The sequence below is a fragment of the Oncorhynchus masou genome, unplaced genomic scaffold (genome assembly GCF_036934945.1).
Source record: "Oncorhynchus masou masou isolate Uvic2021 unplaced genomic scaffold, UVic_Omas_1.1 unplaced_scaffold_4502, whole genome shotgun sequence".
Classification (NCBI taxonomy): Eukaryota; Metazoa; Chordata; class Actinopteri; order Salmoniformes; family Salmonidae; genus Oncorhynchus; species Oncorhynchus masou.
In genome coordinates this window covers 1-23,219 of record NW_027010896.1, presented here as the reverse complement: position 1 = coordinate 23,219, position 23,219 = coordinate 1, and the positions used below count along the sequence as shown (strand labels likewise).

General features: G+C 48.3%; 1 protein-coding gene across 1 annotated transcript; it reads right to left on the bottom strand.

Annotated features, from left to right (window-relative positions):
• Positions 1-1,990: 1,990 nt before the first annotated feature.
• On the bottom strand, positions 1,991-17,452 carry LOC135535142 (F-actin-uncapping protein LRRC16A-like; the record flags this gene model as incomplete). The annotated part of the gene is made up of 5 exons (XM_064961857.1): positions 1,991-2,045; positions 5,786-5,885; positions 6,666-6,747; positions 9,726-9,741; positions 17,348-17,452. Coding segments are annotated over 5 exons (358 nt in total), but the record flags the coding sequence as incomplete, so codon positions are not given.
• Positions 17,453-23,219: the final 5,767 nt, after the last annotated feature.

Here is a 23,219-nt window from a genome sequence, read left to right as displayed (position 1 = left end):
TGATTCTACCCCACCACTACCAACCCCCCTCTCCCTCCACCCCACACAGTGATCCTACCCCACCACTACCAACCCCCCTCTCCCTCCACCCCAGACACAGTGATTCTACCCCACCACTACCAACCCCCTCTCCCTCCACCCCAGACACAGTGATTCTACCCCACCACTACCAACCCCCTCTCCTCCACCCCACACAGTGATTCTACCCCACCACTACCAACCCCCTCTCCCTCCACCCCAGACACAGTGATTCTACCCCACCAACACCACTACCCCCTCTCCCCTCCACCCCACACAGTGATTCTACCCCACCACACCACTACCAACCCCCTCTCCCTCCACCCCACACAGTGATTCTACCCCACCACTACCAACCCCCCTCTCCCTCCACCCCACACAGTGATTCTACCCCACCACTACCAACCCCCCTCTCCCTCCACCCCAGACACAGTGATTCTACCCCACCAACACCACTACCAACCCCCCTCTCCCTCCACCCCAGACACAGTGATTCTACCCACCAACACCACTACCAACCCCCCTCTCCCCCCACCCCACACACAGTGAATCTACCCCACCAACACCACTACCAACCCCCCTCTCCCTCCACCCCACACACAGTGATTCTACCCCACCAACACCACTACCAACCCCCCTCTCCCTCCACCCCACACAGTGATTCTACCCCACCAACACCACTACCAACCCCCTCTCCCTCCACCCCACACAGTGATTCTACCCCACCAACACCACTACCAACCCCCTCCCCTCCACCCCAGACACAGTGATTCTACCCCACCAACACCACTACCAACCCCCCTCTCCCTCCACCCCACAGACAGTGATCCTACCCCACCACTACCAACCCCCTCTCCCTCCACCCCACACACAGTGATCCTACCCCACCAACACCACTACCAACCCCTCTCCCTCCACACACACAGTGATTCTACCCCACCACTACCAACCCCCCCTCTCCCTCCACCCCAGACACAGTGACGGAGCAGAGATCCAGAATAACACCATCCCCTGTTGTCAGAGCAGCCCAGGCTGAGGGAGGGTTGACAGGGATAATACCCAGAGGAAGGCTGGGATTTACTGAAATATGTACAGAAATGATCCAGAGAATGATGAAACACGCTGTAATGTATTTATTAAACCTTTATTTAAAGGACCAGTGCAGTCAAAAATGTGATTTTCCTGTGTTTAATATATACTTCCACACTATGATGTTGGAATAACATTGTGAAATTGTGAAAATGATGATAAAGCCATGTTAGTGTGAGAACTGTTTGAACAGACAGTCTGTTTTGTTGGGGTGGAGTTTTGGCCTGCCTGGTGACATCACCAGTTAATAGACCAACAAGAAAGAGTGTTCCAAACCTCTCTGCCAATAAGAGAGGGAAGGGCAGGGTAGCCTAGTGGTAAGAGCGTTGGACTAATAAGCGGAAGTTTGCAAGTTCAAATCCACAAGCTGACAAGGTACAAAATCTGTCATTCTGCCCCTGAACAGGCTGTTAACCCACTGTTCCTAGGCTGTCATTGAAAATAAGAATTAGTTCCTAACTGACTTGCCTAGTTGAAAAAAGAAAAATAACAGCTAGATTTCAGTTTACTCAGACAGTCCAGCAAAATTCTTGTTTGAGAAATTGTTCTTTCCTAAGAAGCTATTTTTGTTTCTTGTTGAACATTTTAATTGAAAACAAGCACAATAAGGTAAAAAAAAAATACCCAGAAATTATTTGACATTTAGATAAAAATGGTTCCATTGAACCTTTAACCATGTGGGTCTCATTGAGATAAAACCGTATTTTTCAAGAGACACCTGGACCAAAACAGCGGCAGCAACACATCCGTTTCAGACAGTAATACTTGCTGCTGTGTAGCCTGGCAGCTGTATTAAGTGCTACGAAACCACCTTGGTTGACTAGGAAAGACACTAAGGGTTTCTCTGATCATGACATTCAACTCATACTGATGGAAGACTCACCGATTCCTCTTCCTGAATCATATGAACCAGATTGTCCAGGACAGGGGCCAGATTTCTGAGAAACAAAGAGAACCGGTTATGAGGTTTTATAAAGACTAAAAACAATGACAATATGGAGATACAAAGGTGTGTAACCGTATGTGTGTTTGATAAGGGATGTGTTGTGTGTTTGTTAAGGGATGTGTTGTGTGTTTGTTAAGGTATGTGTTGTGTGTTTGTTAAGGGATGTGTTGTGTGTTAAGGGATGTGTTGTGTGTATGCTTCCATCTCCAGCCAGACAGTAAGGATATTGGTCCTGACCCAGCCCTCCCCAGTCCTGACCCAGCCCTCCCCCAGTGCTGACCCAGCCCTCCCCCAGTGCTGACCCAGCCCTCCCCCAGTCCTGACCCAGCCCTCCCCCAGTCCTGACCCAGCACTCCCCCAGTCCTGACCCAGCCCCTCCCCCAGTCCTGACCCAGCCCTCCCCCAGTCCTGACCCAGCCCTCCCCCAGTCCTGACGCAGCCCTCCCCCAGTCCTGACGCAGCCCTCCCCCAGTCCTGACCCAGCCCTCCCCCAGTGCTGACCCAGCCCTCCCCCAGTCCTGACCCAGCCCTCCCCCAGCCCTGACCCAGCCCTCCCCCAGCCCTCCCCCAGTCCTGACCCAGCCCTCCCCAGTCCTGACCCAGCCCTCCCCCAGTGCTGACCCAGCCCTCCCCAGTCCTGACCCAGCCCTCCCCAGTCCTGACCCAGCCCTCCCCCAGTGCTGACCCAGCCCTCCCCCAGTCCTGACCCAGCCCTCCCCCAGTCCTGACCCAGCCCTCCCCAGTCCTGACCCAGCCCTCCCCCAGTCCTGACCCAGCCCTCCCCCAGTCCTGACCCAGCCTCCCCCAGTCCTGACCCAGCCCTCCCCCAGTCCTGACTCAGCCCTCCCCCAGTCCTGACCCAGCCCTCCCCCAGTCCTGACTCAGCCCTCCCCCAGTCCTGACCCAGCCCTCCCCCAGTCCTGACCCAGCCCTCCCCCAGTCCTGACCCAGCCCTCCCCCAGTCCTGACCCAGCCCTCCCCCAGCCCTCCCCAGTCCTGACCCAGCCCTCCCCCAGTCCTGACCCAGCCCTCCCCCAGTGCTGACCCAGCCCTCCCCCAGTCCTGACCCAGCCCTCCCCCAGTCCTGACCCAGCCCTCCCCCAGTGCTGACCCAGCCCTCCCCCAGTCCTGACCCAGCCCTCCCCCAGTCCTGACCCAGCCCTCCCCCAGTCCTGACCCAGCCCTCCCCAGTCCTGACCCAGCCCTCCCCCAGTCCTGACCCAGCCCTCCCCCAGTCCTGACTCAGCCCTCCCCCAGTCCTGACCCAGCCCTCCCCCAGTCCTGACCCAGCCCTCCCCCAGTCCTGACCCAGCCCTCCCCCAGTCCTGACTCAGCCCCTCCCCCAGTCCTGACCCAGCCCTCCCCCAGTCCTGACCCAGCCCTCCCCCAGTCCTGACCCAGCCCTCCCCCAGTCCTGACCCAGTCCTGACCCAGCCCTCCCCCAGTCCTGACTCAGCCCTCCCCCAGTCCTGACCCAGCCCTCCCCCAGTCCTGACCCAGCCCTCCCCCAGTGCTGACCCAGCCCTCCCCCAGTCCTGACCCAGCCCTCCCCCAGTCCTGACCCAGCCCTCCCCAGTCCTGACCCAGCCCTCCCCAGTCCTGACCCAGCCCTCCCCCAGTCCTGACCCAGCCCTCCCCAGTGCTGACCCAGCCCTCCCCAGTGCTGACCCAGCCCCCCCAGTCCTGACCCAGCCCTCCCCCAGTCCTGACCCAGCCCTCCCCAATGCTGACCCAGCCCTCCCCCAGTCCTGACCCAGCCCTCCCCCAGCCCTGACCCAGCCCTCCCCAGCCCTCCCCCAGTCCTGACCCAGCCCTCCCCAGTCCTGACCCAGCCCTCCCCCAGTCCTGACCCAGCCCTCCCCAGTCCTGACCCAGCCCTCCCCCAGTCCTGACCCAGCCCTCCCCCAATGCTGACCCAGCCCTCCCCCAGTCCTGACCCAGCCCTCCCCCAGTCCTGACCCAGCCCTCCCCAGTCCTGACCCAGCCCTCCCCAGTCCTGACCCAGCCCTCCCCAATGCTGACCCAGCCCTCCCCCCAGTCCTGACCCAGCCCTCCCCCAGCCCTGACCCAGCCCTCCCCCAGTCCTGACCCAGCCCTCCCCAGTCCTGACCCAGCCCTCCCCCAGTCCTGACCCAGCCCCCCCCAGTGCTGACCCAGCCCTCCCCCAGTCCTGACCCAGCCTCCCCAGTCCTGACCCAGCCCTCCCCCAGTCCTGACCCAGCCCTCCCCCAGTCCTGACCCAGCCCTCCCCCAGTCCTGACCCAGCCCTCCCCCAGTCCTGACTCAGCCCTCCCCCAGTCCTGACCCAGCCCCTCCCCCAGTCCTGACCCAGCCCTCCCCCAGTCCTGACCCAGCCCTCCCCCAGTCCTGACCCAGCCCTCCCCCAGTCCTGACCCAGCCCTCCCCCAGTCCTGACCCAGCCCTCCCCCAGTCCTGACCCAGCCCCCCCCAGTCCTGACCCAGCCCTCCCAGTGCTGACCCAGCCCTCCCCCAGTGCTGACCCAGCCCTCCCCCAGTCCTGACCCAGCCCCCCCCAGTCCTGACCCAGCCCTCCCGCAATGCTGACCCAGCCCTCCCCCAGTCCTGACCCAGCCCTCCCCCAGCCCTGACCCAGCCCTCCCCCAGTCCTGACCCAGCCCTCCCCCAGTCCTGACCCAGCCCTCCCCCAGTCCTGACCCAGCCCTCCCCAGTCCTGACCCAGCCCTCCCCAGTCCTGACCCAGCCCTCCCCCAATGCTGACCCAGCCCTCCCCCAGTCCTGACCCAGCCCTCCCCCAGCCCTGACCCAGCCCTCCCCAGCCCTCCCCCAGTCCTGACCCAGCCCTCCCCCAGTCCTGACCCAGCCCTCCCCCAGTCCTGACCCAGCCCTCCCCCAGTGCTGACCCAGCCCTCCCCCAGTCCTGACCCAGCCTCCCCCAGTCCTGACCCAGCCCTCCCCAGTCCTGACCCAGCCCTCCCCCAGTCCTGACCCAGCCCTCCCCCAGTCCTGACCCAGCCCTCTCCCAGTCCTGACCCAGCCCTCCCCCAGTCCTGACCCAGCCCTCCCCCAGTGCTGACCCAGCCCTCCCCAGTCCTGACCCAGCCCTCCCCAGTCCTGACCCAGCCCTCCCCCAGTGCTGACCCAGCCCTCCCCCAGTGCTGACCCAGCCCTCCCCAGTCCTGACCCAGCCCTCCCCAGTCCTGACCCAGCCCTCCCCAGTCCTGACCCAGCCCTCCCCCAGTCCTGACCCAGCCCTCCCCCAGTGCTGACCCAGCCCTCCCCAGTGCTGACCCAGCCCTCCCCAGTCCTGACCCAGCCCTCCCCCAGTCCTGACCCAGCCCTCCCCCAATGCTGACCCAGCCCTCCCCCAGTCCTGACCCAGCCCTCCCCAGCCCTGACCCAGCCCTCCCCAGCCCTCCCCAGTCCTGACCCAGCCCTCCCCCAGTCCTGACCCAGCCCTCCCCAGTCCTGACCCAGCCCTCCCCAGTGCTGACCCAGCCCTCCCCCAGTCCTGACCCAGCCTCCCCCAGTCCTGACCCAGCCCTCCCCAGTCCTGACCCAGCCCTCCCCCCAGTCCTGACCCAGCCCTCCCCAGTCCTGACCCAGCCCTCCCCAGTCCTGACCCAGCCCTCCCCCAGTCCTGACCCAGCCCTCCCCCAGTCCTGACCCAGCCCTCCCCCAGTCCTGACCCAGCCCTCCCCCAGTCCTGACCCAGCCCTCCCCCAGTGCTGACCCAGCCCGCCCCCATCGTACTTGGACTTGATGTTGTTGAAGTTCTTCCCCAGTGAGAGGTGTCGGATGGATCGGTTCTTGGCCAGCCACACCAGCAGAGTGGACAGGTCAGAGTCCAGACCTGGAGGAAACACAAACCAATCATCTAAAAAGGCATTCTGGGAGCCAAAGCAGTGACACACCTGAATCAACCAATCAGCTAATCACAGTCTTTAAATAAATCATTATATTAGTCGAGTCAGCTGCACTACTGGGTTGGTTGGGCTGGAGGAAAAGCCTACAGCCAGCCACCCACACAACCCTATACACCCAGCCACCCACACAACCCTATATACCCAGCCACCCACACAACCCTATACACCCAGCCACCCACACAACCCTATATAACCCAGCCACCCACACAACCCTATACACCCAGCCACCCACACAACCCTATACACCCAGCCACCCACACAACCCTATACACCCAGCCACCCACACAACCCTATATACCCAGCCACCCACACAACCCTATACACCCAGCCACCCACACAACCCTATATACCCAGCCACCCACACAACCCTATATACCCAGCCACCCACCCACACAACCCTATACACCCAGCCACCCACACAACCCTATACACCCAGCCACCCACACAACCCTATACACCCAGCCACCCACACAACCCTATATACCCAGCCACCCACACAACCCTATACACCCAGCCACCCACACAACTCTATATACCCAGCCACCCACACAACTCTATACACCCAGCCACACACACAACCCTATATACCCAGCCACCCACACAACCCTTCGGACACCCCTGCTTTATATTGGATAAACTGCATTCCCTTGTCTTGTTTTACTGTTGTCTTTACATTATAGATATAGAGAAGCTAGATATAGTCTTACCGTTATCAGAGATGTCCAGACTGGAGATGTTGGGGAGCTCAGCGATGCATCCCTCCAGGATCTGTGACCCCCCAGACCTGAGCTGTCAATAGAGAGACAAGATGAGATATGAGAAACAGAACAGCAGCTTCCCTAGGGCTGGAATAACAATAGATGTAGATACAGAACAGCAGCTTCCCTAGGGCTGGAATAACAATAGATGTAGATACAGAACAGCAGCTTCCCTAGGGTTGTGATAACAATAGATGTAGATACAGAACAGCAGCTTCCCTAGGGTTGTGATAACAATAGATGTAGATACAGAACAGCAGCTTCCCTAGGGCTGGGATAACAATAGATGTAGATACAGAACAGCAGCTTCCCTAGGGCTGGGATAACAATAGATGTAGATACAGAACAGCAGCTTCCCTAGGGTTGTGATAACAATAGATGTAGACACAGAACAGCAGCTTCCCTAGGGTTGTGATAACAATAGATGTAGATACAGAACAGCAGCTTCCCTAGGGTTGTGATAACAATAGATGTAGATACAGAACAGCAGCTTCCCTAGGGTTGTGATAACAATAGATGTAGATACAGAACAGCAGCTTCCCTAGGGCTGGAATAACAATAGATGTAGATACAGAACAGCAGCGTCCTAGGGCTGGGATAACAATAGATGTAGATACAGAACAGCAGCTTCCCTAGGGCTGGAATAACAATAGATGTAGATACAGAACAGCAGCTTCCCTAGGGCTGGAATAACAATAGATGTAGATACAGAACAGCAGCTTCCTAGGGCTGGGATAACAATAGATGTAGATACAGAGCAGCAGCTTCCCTAGGGCTGGGATAACAATAGATGTAGAAACAGAACAGCAGCTTCCCTAGGGTTGTGATAACAATAGATGTAGATACAGAACAGCAGCTTCCCTAGGGCTGGGATAACAATAGATGTAGATACAGAACAGCAGCTTCCCTAGGGTTGTGATAACAATAGATGTAGACACAGAACAGCAGCTTCACTAGGGCTGGGATAACAATAGATGTAGATACAGAACAGCAGCTTCCCTAGGGCTGGGATAACAATAGATGTAGATACAGAGCAGCAGCTTCCCTAGGGCTGGGATAACAATAGATGTAGAAACAGAACAGCAGCTTCCCTAGGGTTGTGATAACAATAGATGTAGACACAGAACAGCAGCTTCCCTAGGGCTGGGATAACAATAGATGTAGATACAGAACAGCAGCTTCCCTAGGGCTGGGATAACAATAGATGTAGATACAGAACAACAGCTTCCCTAGGGTTGTGATAACAATAGATGTAGATACAGAACAGCAGCTTCCCTAGGGTTGGGATAACAATAGATGTAGACACAGAACAGCAGCTTCCCTAGGGTTGTGATAACAATAGATGTAGATACAGAACAGCAGCTTCCCTAGGGCTGGGATAACAATAGATGTAGATACAGAACAGCAGCTTCCCTAGGGCTGGGATAACAATAGATGTAGATACAGAACAGCAGCTTCCCTAGGGTTGTGATAACAATAGATGTAGATACAGAACAGCAGCTTCCCTAGGGTTGTGATAACAATAGATGTAGATACAGAACAGCAGCTTCCCTAGGGCTGGGATAACAATAGATGTAGAAACAGAACAGCAGCTTCCCTAGGGCTGGGATAACAATAGATGTAGATACAGAACAGCAGCTTCCCTAGGGCTGGGATAACAATAGATGTAGATACAGAACAGCAGCTTCCCTAGGGCTGGAATAACAATAGATGTAGATACAGAACAGCAGCTTCCCTAGGGTTGTGATAACAATAGATGTAGATACAGAACAGCAGCTTCCCTAGGGTTGTGATAACAATAGATGTAGACACAGAACAGCAGCTTCCCTAGGGCTGGGATAACAATAGATGTAGATACAGAACAGCAGCTTCCCTAGGGCTGGGATAACAATAGATGTAGATACAGAACAGCAGCTTCCCTAGGGCTGGAATAACAATAGATGTAGATACAGAACAGCAGCTTCCCTAGGGCTGGGATAACAATAGATGTAGATACAGAACAGCAGCTTCCCTAGGGTTGTGATAACAATAGATGTAGATACAGAACAGCAACTTCCCTAGGGCTGGAATAACAATAGATGTAGATACAGAACAGCAGCTTCCCTAGGGCTGGGATAACAATAGATGTAGATACAGAGCAGCAGCTTCCCTAGGGCTGGAATAACAATAGATGTAGATACAGAACAGCAGCTTCCCTAGGGTTGTGATAACAATAGATGTAGATACAGAACAGCAGCTTCCCTAGGGCTGGAATAACAATAGATGTAGATACAGAGCAGCAGCTTCCCTAGGGCTGGAATAACAATAGATGTAGATACAGAACAGCAGCTTCCCTGAGGGATACTGGATAACAATAGATAGATACAGAACAGCAACTTCCCTAGCCTGAGTTATCGCCTCAGGGGTTAACAGTAGTTATCAGTCTTTAGTCAGGGTAATACTTACACAGTGACCAAGCTTAGAGCAGCATTAGGGAGAGAACAAGACACATCAGAGATATACAGGGACCAGTAGCTAGCTATTAGAAAGAACAACAACAAGACACATCAGAGATATACAGGGACCAGTAGCTAGCTATTAGAGAGAACAACAACAAGACACATCAGAGATATACAGGGACCAGTAGCTAGCTATTAGAGAGAACAACAACAAGACACATCAGAGATATACAGGGACCAGTAGCTAGCTATTAGAGAGAACAACAACACATCAGAGATATACAGAGACCAGTAGAACAACAACACATCAGAGATATACAGGGACCAGTAGATAGCTATTAGAGAGAACAACACACATCAGAGATATACAAGGACCAGTAGCTAGCTATTAGAGAGAACAACAACACATCAGAGATATACAGGGACCAGTAGCTAGCTATTAGAGAGAACAACAACACATCAGAGATATACAGGGACCAGTAGCTAGTTATTAGAGGGAACAACAACACATCAGAGATATACAGGCACCAGTAGCTAGCTATTAGAGAGAACAACAACACATCAAATATACAGGGACCAGTAGTGAGCTATTAGAGAGAACAACAACACATCAGAGATATACAGGGACCAGTAGCTAGCTATTAGAGAGAACAACAACACATCAAATATACAGGGACCAGTAGCTAGCTATTAGAGAGAACAACAACACACATCAGAGATATACAGGGACCAGTAGCTAGCTATTAGAGAGAACAACAACACATCAGAGATATACAGGCACCAGTAGCTAGCTATTAGAGAGAACAACACACATCAGAGATATACAGGGACCAGTAGCTAGCTATTAGAGAGAACAACACACATCAGAGATATACAGGGACCAGTAGCTAGCTATTAGAGAGAACAACAACACACATCAGAGATATACAGGGACCAGTAGCTAGTTATTAGAGAGAACAACAACACATCAGAGATATACAGGGACCAGTAGCTAGTTATTAGAGAGAACAACAACACACATCAGAGATATACAGCGACCAGTAGCTAGTTATTAGAGAGAACAACAACACACATCAGAGATATACAGGGACCAGTAGCTAGCTATTAGAGAGAACAACAACACATCAGAGATATACAGGGACCAGTAGCTAGCTATTAGAGAGAACAACAACACACATCAGAGATATACAGGGACCAGTAGCTAGCTATTAGAGAGAACAACAACACATCAGAGATATACAGGGACCAGTAGCTAGCTATTAGAGAGAACAACAACACACATCAGAGATATACAGGGACCAGTAGCTAGTTATTAGAGAGAACAACAACACACATCAGAGATATACAGGGACCAGTAGCTAGCTATTAGAGAGAACAACAACACACATCAGAGATATACAGGGACCAGTAGCTAGCTATTAGAGAGAACAACAACACACATCAGAGATATACAGGGACCAGTAGCTAGCTATTAGAGAGAACAACAACAAGACACATCAGAGATATACAGGGACCAGTAGCTAGCTATTAGAGAGAACAACAACACACATCAGAGATATACAGGGACCAGTAGCTAGCTATTAGAGAGAACAACAACACACATCAGAGATATACAGGGACCAGTAGCTAGCTATTAGAGAGAACAACAACACATCAGAGATATACAGGGACCAGTAGCTAGCTATTAGAGAGAACAACAACACATCAGAGATATACAGGGACCAGTAACTAGCTATTAGAGAGAACAACAACACACATCAGAGATATACAGGGACCAGTAACTAGCTATTAGAGAGAACAACAACACATCAGAGACATACAGGGACCAGTAGCTAGCTATTAGAGAGCACAACACACATCAGAGATATACAGTGACCAGTAGCTAGCTATTAGAGAGAACAATCCTCTGGCTAGATCATCCACATACAATTTGACAAGAGTATTTATCCCAAATGGCACTTATTTCTATGTAGTGCACTACTTTTGACCAGGACCTATTGGGTTCTGGTCAGAAGTAGTGCACTACATAGGGAATAGGGTGCCATTTGGGAATCACTCAAAAACACATATAGTACTGTAGCACACAGTGAGACTGCTTCAAACCAATGGTTCATTATTACACCCACAAAGACTGAAAGGCAAGAGATAATTTAGTAGCTCAGCAGCGGTTTAAAATTTGAAATTATTTAGCTAACTGTGGTTCCTGCTGCAGTGGTATTCAATGAATCTGTGGAAAGACATCTTTAGTAGATTAGGGCATGGGGGTGAGAGAGAGAGAGTGTGTGTGTGTGTGTTTCTGTGCATGCGTGTGTGTGAGTGCGTGACATAATTAGCCATTTCTATTCAATCTCCTTCCTGTTCCTCTCTTCTCTCTCTCTCTCTCTCTCTCTCTTGCTTCGCAAGTGATCCATTATATAGAGTTATAGTAGACTCATCAGGTATATTTGGAAAGGAGGAAGCTATAACAACAGACAGAGCTATGGGATGTTCACTAAAACCATCAAGGCCAAAGCTAGTGCTCATTTTACAATTTTAAACTGACGAAGAACATTCAGCGAAACGTCACATATCTGGACCAGAACATTCAGCTAAATGACACATATCTGGACCAGAACATTCAGCTAAACGTCACATATCTGGACCAGAACGTTCAGCTAAACGTCACATATCTGGACCAGAACATTCAGCTAAACGTCACATATCTGGACCAGAACATTCAGCTAAAGGACCAGAACATTCAGCTAAACGTCACATATCTGGACCAGAATATTCAGCTAAACGTCACATATCTGGACCAGAACATACAGCTAAACGCCACATATCTGGACCAGAATATTCAGCTAAACGTCATTACATATCTGGACCAGAACATTCAGCTAAACGGCACATATCTGGACCAGAACATTCAGCTAAACGTCACATATCTGGACCAAACATTCACATATCTGGGCCAGAACATTCAGCTAAACGTCACATATCTGGGCCAGAACATTCAGCTAAACGTTACATATCTGGACCAGAACATTCAGCTAAACGCCACATATCTGGACCAGAACATTCAGCTAAATGTCACATATCTGGACCAGAACATTCAGCTAAATGTCACATATCTGGACCAGAACATTCAGCTAAATGTCACATATCTGGACCAGAACATTCAGCTAAACGCTACATATCTGGACCAGAACATTCAGCTAAACGCCACATATCTGGACCAGAACATTCAGCTAAACTGCCACATATCTGGACCAGAACATTCAGCTAAACGCCACATATCTGGACCAGAACATTCAGCTAAACGGGCCACATATCTGGACCAGAACATTCAGCTAAATGTCACATACATCTGGACCAGAACATACAGCTAAATGTCACATATCTGGACCAGAACATACAGCTAAAGGACCAGAACATTCAGCTAAACGTCACATATCTGGACCAGAACATTCAGCTAAACGTCACATATCTGGACCAGAACATACAGCTAAACGTTACATATCTGGACCAGAACATTCAGCTAAACGTCACATATCTGGATCTGAACGTTCAGCTAAACGTCACATATCTGGACCAGAACGTTCAGCTAAACGTCACATATCTGGACCAGAACATTCAGCTAAACGTCACATATCTGGACCAGAACATTCAGCTAAAGGACCAGAACATTCAGCTAAACGTCACATATCTGGGCCAGAACATTCAGCTAAACGTCACATATCTGGACCAGAACATACAGCTAAACGTCACATATCTTGACCAGAACATTCAGCTAAACGTCACATATCTGGACCAGAACATTCAGCTAAAGGACCAGAACATTCAGATAGACGTCACATATCTGGACCAGAACATTCAGCTAAACGTCACATATCTGTACCAGAACATTCAGCTAAACGTCACATATCTGGACCAGAACATTCAGCTAAACGTCACATATCTGGACCAGAACATACAGCTAAACGTCACATATCTGGACCAGAACATTCAGCTAAACGTCACATATCTGGGCCAGAACATTCAGCTAAATGTCACATATCTGGACCAGAACATTCAGCTAAACGTTACATATCTGGACCAGAACGTTCAGCTAAACGTCACATATCTGGACCAGAACATTCAGCTAAACGTCACATAACTGGACCAGAACATACAGCTAAACGTCACATATCTGGACCAGAACATTCAGCTAAACGTCACATATCTGGGCCAGAACAAGAGGTGGATTCTTGCTTTCGCAGATCTGCTAATGTTTTTAATGTTACATATTAGGACATACAGTACTATAGTGAAGAGGTCATTGACATACAGTACTATAGTGAAGAGGTCATTAACATATAGTGAAGGGGTCATTAACATATAGTACTATAGTGAAGAGGTCATTGATGTATAGGACTATAGTGAAGAGGTCATTGATGTATAGTACTATAGTGAAGAGGTCATTAATATATAGAGTGAAATAGTCATTAACATATAGTACTATAGTGAAGAGGTCATTGATGTATAGTACTATAGTGAAGTTCATTGATCATTGATGTGTATTAGTAAGAGGTCTATAGAGTGAAGAGGTCATTGATGTATAGTGAAGAGTTCTTAACATATAGTACTATAGTGAAAGAGGTCATTGATGTATAGTACTATAGTGAAGAGGTCATTAATATATAGAGGAAATAGTCATTAACATATAGTACTATAGTGAAGAGGTCATTAACATAGTAAGAGTTCATTGAATAGTACTATAGTGAAGAGGTCATTATGTATAGTACATATATTACTACATAGTGTAAGGTCATTGATGTCATTAACATATATAGTACTATAGTGAAGAGGTTTAACATTAACATATAGTGTATATTACTATAGTGAAGGTCATTAATATATAGAGGAAATAGTCATTAACATAATAGATGTGAAGAGGTAGGACTATAGTGAAGAGGTCATTGATGTATAGTACTATAGTGAAACATATATTACTATAGAAGGTCATTAATATATAGAGTGAAATAGTACTATAGTGAAGAGGTCATATAGTACTATAGTGAAGAGGTCATTGATGTATAGTGAAGAGGTCATTGACATATAGTACTATAGTGAAGAGGTCATTGATGTATAGTACTATAGTGAAGACGTCATTGATGTATAGTACATTGATGCAAGTACTATAGTGAAGACTATTGACAACACTTTTCATTGATGTATGGTACATTGATAAAGCAACTGTCGTTATCTCACGCTGACTAATAAAGTTGTCTTTCATATCTATTTTCCACAACTGGAAGATCTAACGACACTTCCTGTAGCCTCTCTGTGTTCTTACCTCACAGCAGCTGAGGTCTAACGACACTTCCTGTAGCCTCTCTGTGTTCTTACCTCACAGCAGCTGAGGTCTAACGACACTTCCTGTAGCCTCTCTGTGTTCTTACCTCACAGCAGCTGAGGTCTAACGACACTTCCTGTAGCCCCTCTGTGTTCTTACCTCACAGCAGCTGAAGTCTAACGACACTTCCTGTAGCCTCTCTGTGTTCGACACTTCCTGTAGCCTCACAGCAGCTGAGGTCTAACGACACTTCCTGTAGCCTCTCTGTGTTCTTACCTCACAGCAGCTGAGGTCTAATCTGTATACTTCCTGTAGCCTCTGTGTTCTTACCTCACAGCAGCTGAGGTCTAACGACACTTCCCTTTAGCCTCTCTGTGTTCTTACCTCACAGCAGCTAAGGTCTAACGACACTTCCTTTTAGCCTCTCTGTGGTCTTACCTCACAGCAGCTGAGGCCCAACGACACTTCCTGTAGCCTCTCTGTGTTCTTACCTCACAGCAGCTGAGGTCTAACGACACTTCCTTGATGTTAGGGTTACTGGCCAGACCTGAGCAGAAGAGCTCTGCAAGGAAGACAACAATATTGTTTAATACATTTTCAGGCAGACTCACTATTGGTTAGGTTTATAACAGAGATAACAATGAAGAATACTAACATACAGGATGGAGAATCCAGTCTAGTTTATGGGATGAAGAATCCAGTCTAGTTTATGGGATGAAGAATCCAGTCTAGTTTATGGGATGAAGAATATAGTCTAGTTTATGGGATGAAGAATATAGTCTAGTTTATGGATGAAGAATCCAGTCTAGTTTATGGGATGAAGAATCCAGTCTAGTTTATGCGATGAAGAATCCAGTCTAGTTTATGGGATGAAGAATCAGTCTAGTTTATGGGATGAAGAATCCAGTCTAGTTTATGGGATGAAGAATCCAGTCTAGTTTATGGGATGAAGAATCCAGTCTAGTTTATGGGATGAAGAATCCAGTCTAGTTTATGGGATGAAGAATACTGTCTAGTTTATGGGATGAAGGAATATAGTCTAGTTTATGGGATGAAGAATCCAGTCTAGTTTATGGGATGAAGAATCCAGTCTAGTTTATGGATGAAGAATCAGTCTAGTTTATGGGATGAAGAATCCAGTCTAGTTTATGGGATGAAGAATCCAGTCTAGTTTATGGATGAAGAATCCAGTCTAGTTTATGGGATGAAGAATCAGTCTAGTTTATGGGATGAAGAATCCAGTCTAGTTTATGGGATGAAGAATATAGTCTAGTTTATGGGATGAAGAATCCAGTCTAGTTTATGGGATGAAGAATCCAGTCTAGTTTATGGGATGAAGAATCCAGTCTAGTTTATGGGATGAAGAATCCAGTCACAGTTTATGGGATGAAGAATCCAGTCTAGTTTATGGGATGAAGAATACAGTCTAGTTCATGAGATGCTGAGGAGAGTGATATACACTGAGTACAAAACAGTATTAGGAACACCTGCTCTTTCCCTGACATAGACTGACCAGGTGAATCAGGTAGAGAGAATCACGTGTTAAATCCACTGCAGTCAGAGTAAACGAAGGGGATGAAACAGGTCAGAGAAGGTTGTATAAGAGTTGAGATAATTGAGACCTGGATTGTTTGTCACATGGGATGACGCCGGAGAGACGAAGCAGGGGGTGGTGGCATTGTTTATGTATTCAGAGGGTGAATGGGCAAGACAAGAGCTTAAAGTGCCTTTGAACAGGGAGTGGTCATAGGTGCCAGACGCGTCAAGAACCACAACGCTGCTGGGTTTTTCACGCTCAACAGTTTCCCGTGTGTATCGAGAATGGTCCACCACCCAAAGGACATCCAGCCAACTTGACACGACTGTGGGAAGCATTAGAGTCAACATGGGGCAGCATCCCTGTGGGGCGCTTTTGACACCTTGTAGTCCATGCCTGACGAACTGAGGATGTTCTGAGGGCAAAAGGGGGTGCAACTCAATATTAGGAAGGTGTTCCTAATGTTTTGTACACTCAGTGTCGCTCTATTTCCTATTAGGAAAAATATATATATTGGAGGGGAGCGTAAGAGAGAGAAGAGACACAGAGAGAGGTGAGAAAGAGAGAGAAAGAAGAGATGAGAGAGAGGAAAGTGAGAGGAGGGACAGAAGAGATTGAGACAGAGGAGGAGAGAAAGATGGAGACAGAGAGAGACAGAGACAGAGAGAGAAAGACAGAGAGAGAGAGAAAGACAGAGAGGAGAAAGACAGAGAGAGGGAGAAAAGACAGATAGAGGAATGACAGAGAGGAGATATATTATATATTATATAAGTATATATATATTTATATATATATATTATTATAATATATAATATATATATATATATATATGTTAAAATATCATATATATATATATATTAATGTATACGTTATATATAAGTGCTATATATATACGTATGTTATATATATTACAGTGATATATAGTTAATATATTTATAAGTACTATATTGTTATCGTTAATACGAAAGAGCAGTTAATAAGTATGTTATCATATAATACATAAGTTACTATATATACAGAGACAGAGAAAGACAGAGAGGAAAGACAGAGACAGAGAAAGACAGAGACAGAGGAGAGAAAGACAGAGAGAGAGAAAGACAGAGACAGAGAAAGACAGAGACAGAGAAAGACAGAGACAGAGAAAGACAGAGACAGAGGAGAGAAAGACAGAGAGAGAGAAAGACAGAGACAGAGAAAGACAGAGACAGAGAAAGACAGAGACAGAGAAAGACAGAGACAGAGAAAGACAGAGACAGAGGAGAGAAAGACAGAGGAGAGAAAGACAGAGACAGACAGAGACAGAGAAAGACAGAGACAGAGGGAGCATGGTTAGTCTGCTCACTTCAAGGCCTCTGGAGGGAGTTTGGTTCCTGAAAGGTTGATGTAGCTGAGGGCAACGGCGCTGCTGAAGAAGTGCTTGAAGGATGGAGGCACATCTTTGCCTTTCCTGGAGACAAACAGAAGAGAGGATAGTAAGCCCAGGCAAGAGACGATACCTGAGAGGCCATAGTATAGTAGCCTTGTGAACCACAGTTGAACGCTGCTCTCCCATTTCGTTTCACTTGCAGTGAAACAGAATGTGACAAATCAGGATGTGTTGAACGAGGCCAATAGTGTAGTATACAGGGAATACTGTCACAGCTAGGAGATGTTAGGCGAGAAACCCAGTAGCCCTGGCATGGACACAGTCTTCATTATTATGGTGTATAGAAACCCAGTAGCCCTGATATGGCTACAGTCTTCATTATTATGGTGTATAGAAACAAAGTAGCCCTGGTATGGACACCGTCTTCATTATTATGGTGTATAGAAACCCAGTAGCCCTGATGTGGCTACAGTCTTCATTATTATGGTGTATAGAAACAAAGTAGCCCTGGTATGGACACCGTCTTCATTATTATGGTATATAGAAACCCAGTAGCCCTGATATGGAAACAGTCTTCATTATTATGGTATATAGAAACCCAGTAGCCCTGATATGGCTACAGTCTTCATTATTATGGTGTATAGAAACCCATTCTGTCCCCAGAGTGACTGTGATAGGCTAGCTCTTCCCCATTATTATGGTGTATTCTCTGTCCCCAGAGACTGATGATCGCCAGTCTTCCCCAGAGAGACTTGATAGGGCTTCTGTCCCCAGAGAGAGGCGGGGTAATGGTGAGGAGAGACACTGTGACGGGTAATGGTTACACTGTCTTCATTATTATGGTGTATAGAGGAGACTCAGGGGTAGCCACTGTGGATGGGGTAATGATGACAAGATCTTCACGGGGTTGATGAGGAGATATGGTGTAATGAGAAGAGACACTGTAGCCCTGATGATGAGAAGAGACACTTATTATGGTGTCCTGTGTGGCTCATGTCGGAGAGACACTGTGACGGGTAATGATGTGAGGAGAGACGTCGTGGGTTGATTCCCATGAGACCACCCATATGTAAAATGTGAGGAGAGACTGTGATGGGGTAATGATGTGAGGGGAGAGACACTCGCTTTGGACAAGAGCGATGGGGTAATGATGGGATAGACACTTATTATATTAGAAGACACTGTGATCGGGTAATGATGGAGAAGAGACCAGACGGGGTAATGATGTGAGAAGAGACACCAGGACGGGGTAATGATGTGAGGAGAGACTGGGATGGGGTAATGATGTGAGGAGAGACACTGTGATGGGGTAACATGTGAGAAGAGACACTGTGACGGGGTAATGATGTGAGGAGAGACTGTGATGGGGTAATGATGTGAGGAGAGACTGTGATGGGGTAATGATGTGAGGAGAGACACCGGGTAATGATGAGAGAGACACTGATGGGGTAATGGATGTGAGAAGAGACACGACGGGGTAATGATGTGAGAGAGAATGTGATGGGGTGAAGATGTGAGGAGAGACAACATAATGATGAGTAGAGACACTGCAGACGTAGTAATGATGGAGAGACTGTGATGGGGTACCATGTGAGAAGAGACACTGTGACGGGTAATGATGTGTGAGGAGAGACTGTGATGGGGCAATGATGTGAGGAGAGACACTGATGGGGTAATGATGTGAGGAGAGACACTGTGACGGGTAATGATGTGAGAAGAGACACTGTGATGGGGTAATGATGTGAGGAGAGACTGTGATGGGGCAATGATGTGAGGAGAGACTGTGATGGGGTAATGATGGGAGGAGAGAGACACGATGGGGTAATGATGTGAGGAGAGACACTGTGACGGGGTAATGATGTGAGAAGAGACACTGTGACGGGGTAATGATGTGAGAAGAGACACTGTGATGGGGTAATGATGTGAGGACAGTCTTCATTATTATGGTGAGGAGAGACACAGTAGCCCTGATATGGTTACAGTCACTCATAATGATGTATGGAGACTGTGATGGGCAATGATGAAAGAGACCCGGGGTAATGATAGCCCTGTGATGGGGTAATGATGTGAGGAGAGCACACTGTAGATGGTGATGTGAGAAACCCACTGTAGACGGGTAATATGGCTACTGTGAGTCTCATGTGAGGAGAGACTTATGGGGGTAATGAGGAACACTGTGACGGGTAGATGTGAGGAGAGACACTGTGATGGGGTAATGGTTACAAGTCTGATGGGGTAATGATGTGAGAAGAGACACTGTGATGGGGTAATGATGAGAAGAGACACTGTGATGGGGGTAATGATGTAGAAGACTGTGATGGGGTAATGATGAGACACTGTGATGGGGTAATGATGAGAGACTGTGACGGGGCAATGACGTGAGAGACTGTGATGGGGTAATGATGTGAGAGACTGACACTGATGGGGTAATGATGAGAAGAGACACTGATGGGGTAATGATGTGAGAAGAGACACTGGGTGATGGGGTAATGATGTGAGAAGAGACTGACGGGATAATGATGTGAGGAGAGACACTGTGATGGGGTAATGATGAGAAGAGACACTGATGGGATAGATGTGAGAAGACACTGATGGGGTAATGATGTGAGAGACTGTGATGGGGTAATGATGTGAGAAGAGACTGACGGGTAATGATGAGAAGAGACACTGATGGGGTAATGACGTGAGAAGAGACTGGGTGACGGGGTAATGATGTGAGACACACTGATGGGGTAATGATGTGAGAGACTGTGATGGGGTAATGATAATGATGTTAATGATGTGAAGACTGTGATGGGGTAATGATGTGAAGAGAGACTGTGATGGGTAATGATGTGAGAGACTGATGGGGTAATGATGTGAGAGACTGATGGGGTAATGATGTGAGAAGAGACTGTGATGGGGTAATGATGTGAGAGACTGTGATGGGGTAATGATGTGAGAGACTGATGGGGTAATGATGTGAGAGACTGTGACGGGGTAATGACGTGAGAAGAGACTGTGATGGGGTAATGATGTGAGAGACTGTGACGGGTAATGATGTGAGAGACTGTGATGGGGTAATGATGTGAGAGACTGTGACGGGGTAATGATGTGAGAGACTGTGATGGGGTAATGATGTGAGAGACTGTGACGGGGTAATGATGTGAGAGACTGTGATGGGGTAATGGGATGTGAGAGACACTGATGGGTAATGATGTGAGAGACTGATGAATGATGTGAGGAGACTGATGGGTAATGATGTGAGAGACTGATGGGGTAATGATGTGAGAAGAGACTGTGATGGGGTAATGATGTGAGAAGACTGACACTGAATGATGTGAGACACTGATGGGGTAATGATGAGAGAGACTGACGGGGTAATGATGTGAGAGACTGTGATGGGGTATTGATGTGAGAGACTGTGATGGGGTAATGATGTGAGAGACTGATGGGGTAATGATGTGAGAGACTGTGACGGGGTAATGATGTGAGAGACTGTGATGGGGTAATGATGTGAGAGACTGTGACGGGGTAATGATGTGAGAGACTGTGATGGGGTAATGATGTGAGAGACTGTGACGGGGTAATGATGTGAGAGACTGTGATGGGGTAATGATGTGAGAGACTGTGACGGGTAATGATGTGAGAGACTGTGGACGGGGTAATGATGTGAGAGACACTGATGGGGTAATGACGTGAGAGACTGTGATGGGGTAATGATGTGAGAGACTGTGATGGGGTAATGATGTAGAGACACTGATGGGGTAATGATGTGAGAGACTGAATGGGGTAATGATGTGAGAGACTGTGACGGGGTAATGATGTGAGAGACTGTGATGGGGTAATGATGTGAGAGAGACTGATGGGGTAATGATGTGAGAGACTGTGACGTGGGGTAATGATGTGAGAAGACTGTGATGGGGTAATGATGTGAGAGACTGTGATGGGGTAATGATGTGAGAGACACTGTGATGGGGGTAATGATGTGAGGAAGACTACGGGGTAATGATGTGAGAGACTGTGATGGGGTAATGATGTGAGAGACTGATGGGGTAATGATGTGAGAAGAGACACTGATGGGGTAATGGTGAGAGACTGTGACGGGGTAATGATGTGAGAGACTGTGACGGGGTAATGATGTGAGAGACTGTGATGGGGTAATGATGTGAGAGACTGACGGGGTAATGATGTGAGAGACAGTGATGGGGTAATGATGTGAGAGACTGACGGGGTAATGATGTGAGAGACTGTGATGGGGTAATGATGTGAGAGACTGTGATGGGTAATGATGTGAGAGACTGTGATGGGGTAATGATGTGAGAGACTGTGACGGGGTAATGATGTGAGAGACTGTGATGGGGTAATGATGTGAGAGACTGTGATGGGGTAATGATGTGAGAGACTGACGGGGTAATGATGTGAGAGACTGTGATGGGGTAATGATGTGAGAGAGACTGTGATGGGTAATGATGTGAGAGACTGTGATGGGGTAATGATGTGAGAGAGACACTGTGATGGGGTAATGATGTGAGAGACACTGTGATGGGGTAATGATGTGATGGGGTAATGATGTGAGAGACTGATGGGGTAATGATGTGAGAGAGACTGACGGGGTAATGATGTGAGAGACTGTGATGGGGTAATGATGTGAGAGACTGTGATGGGTAATGATGTGAGAGACTGTGATGGGGTAATGATGTGAGAGACTGTGATGGGTAATGATGTGAGGAGAGACTGTGATGGGGTAATGATGTGAGACACTGTGACGGGGTAATGATGAGAGACTGTGATGGGGTAATGATGAGAAGAGACACTGATGGGGTAATGATGTGAGAAGAGACACTCTGACGGGGTAATGATGTGAGAGACACTGATGGGGTAATGATGTGAGAGAGACACTGATGGGGTAATGATGTGAGAAGAGACACTGTGACGGGTAATGATGTGAGAGACTGTGACGGGGTAATGATGTGAGAGACTGACGGGGTAATGATGTGGGAGAGACTGTGATGGGGTAATGATGTGGAGAGACTGACAGGGTAATGGATGTGTGAGAGACTGATGGGGTAGTGGGGTATGGGGGTAGTGATGTGAGAGACTGTGATGGGGTAATGATGTGAGAGACTGTGACGGGGTAATGATGTGAGAGAGACTGTGACGGGGTAATGATGTGAGAGACTGTGATGGGGTAATGATGTGAGACTGGTACAGGGTAATGATGTGAGAGACTGTATGGGGTAATGATGTGAGGAGATACTGACAGGGTAATGATGTGAGAGACTGTGATGGGGTAATGATGTGAGGAGAGACACTGTGATGGGGTAATGTGGTGTGAGGAGAGACACTGTGATGGGGTAATGATGTGAGAGACTGTGATGGGGTAATGATGTGAGAGACTGTGATGGGGTAATGATGTGAGAGACTGTGACGGGGTAATGATGTGAGAGACTGTGATGGGTAATACAGATTTAAACAAACATCTCTATCCTTGAACCATTACCCACTACTACTGTAGTCAATCTGACTGATCTGCAAAGAGGGTACTCTGTCTACAAATCAATCTCCAGGTGTTTGACAAATAAGAGTTAGAACACTGAGAACAGAACACTGAGAACAGAACACTGAGAACAGAACACTGAGAATAGAACACTGAGAACAGGACACTGAGAACAGAACACTGAGAACAGAACACTGAGAACATAACACTGAGAACAGAACACTGAGAACAGAACACTGAGAACAGAACACTGAGAACAGAACACCGAGAACAGAACACCGAGAACAGAACACCGAGAACAGAACACCGAGAACAAAACACCGAGAACAGAACACCGAGAATAGAACACTGTGAATAGAACACTGAATA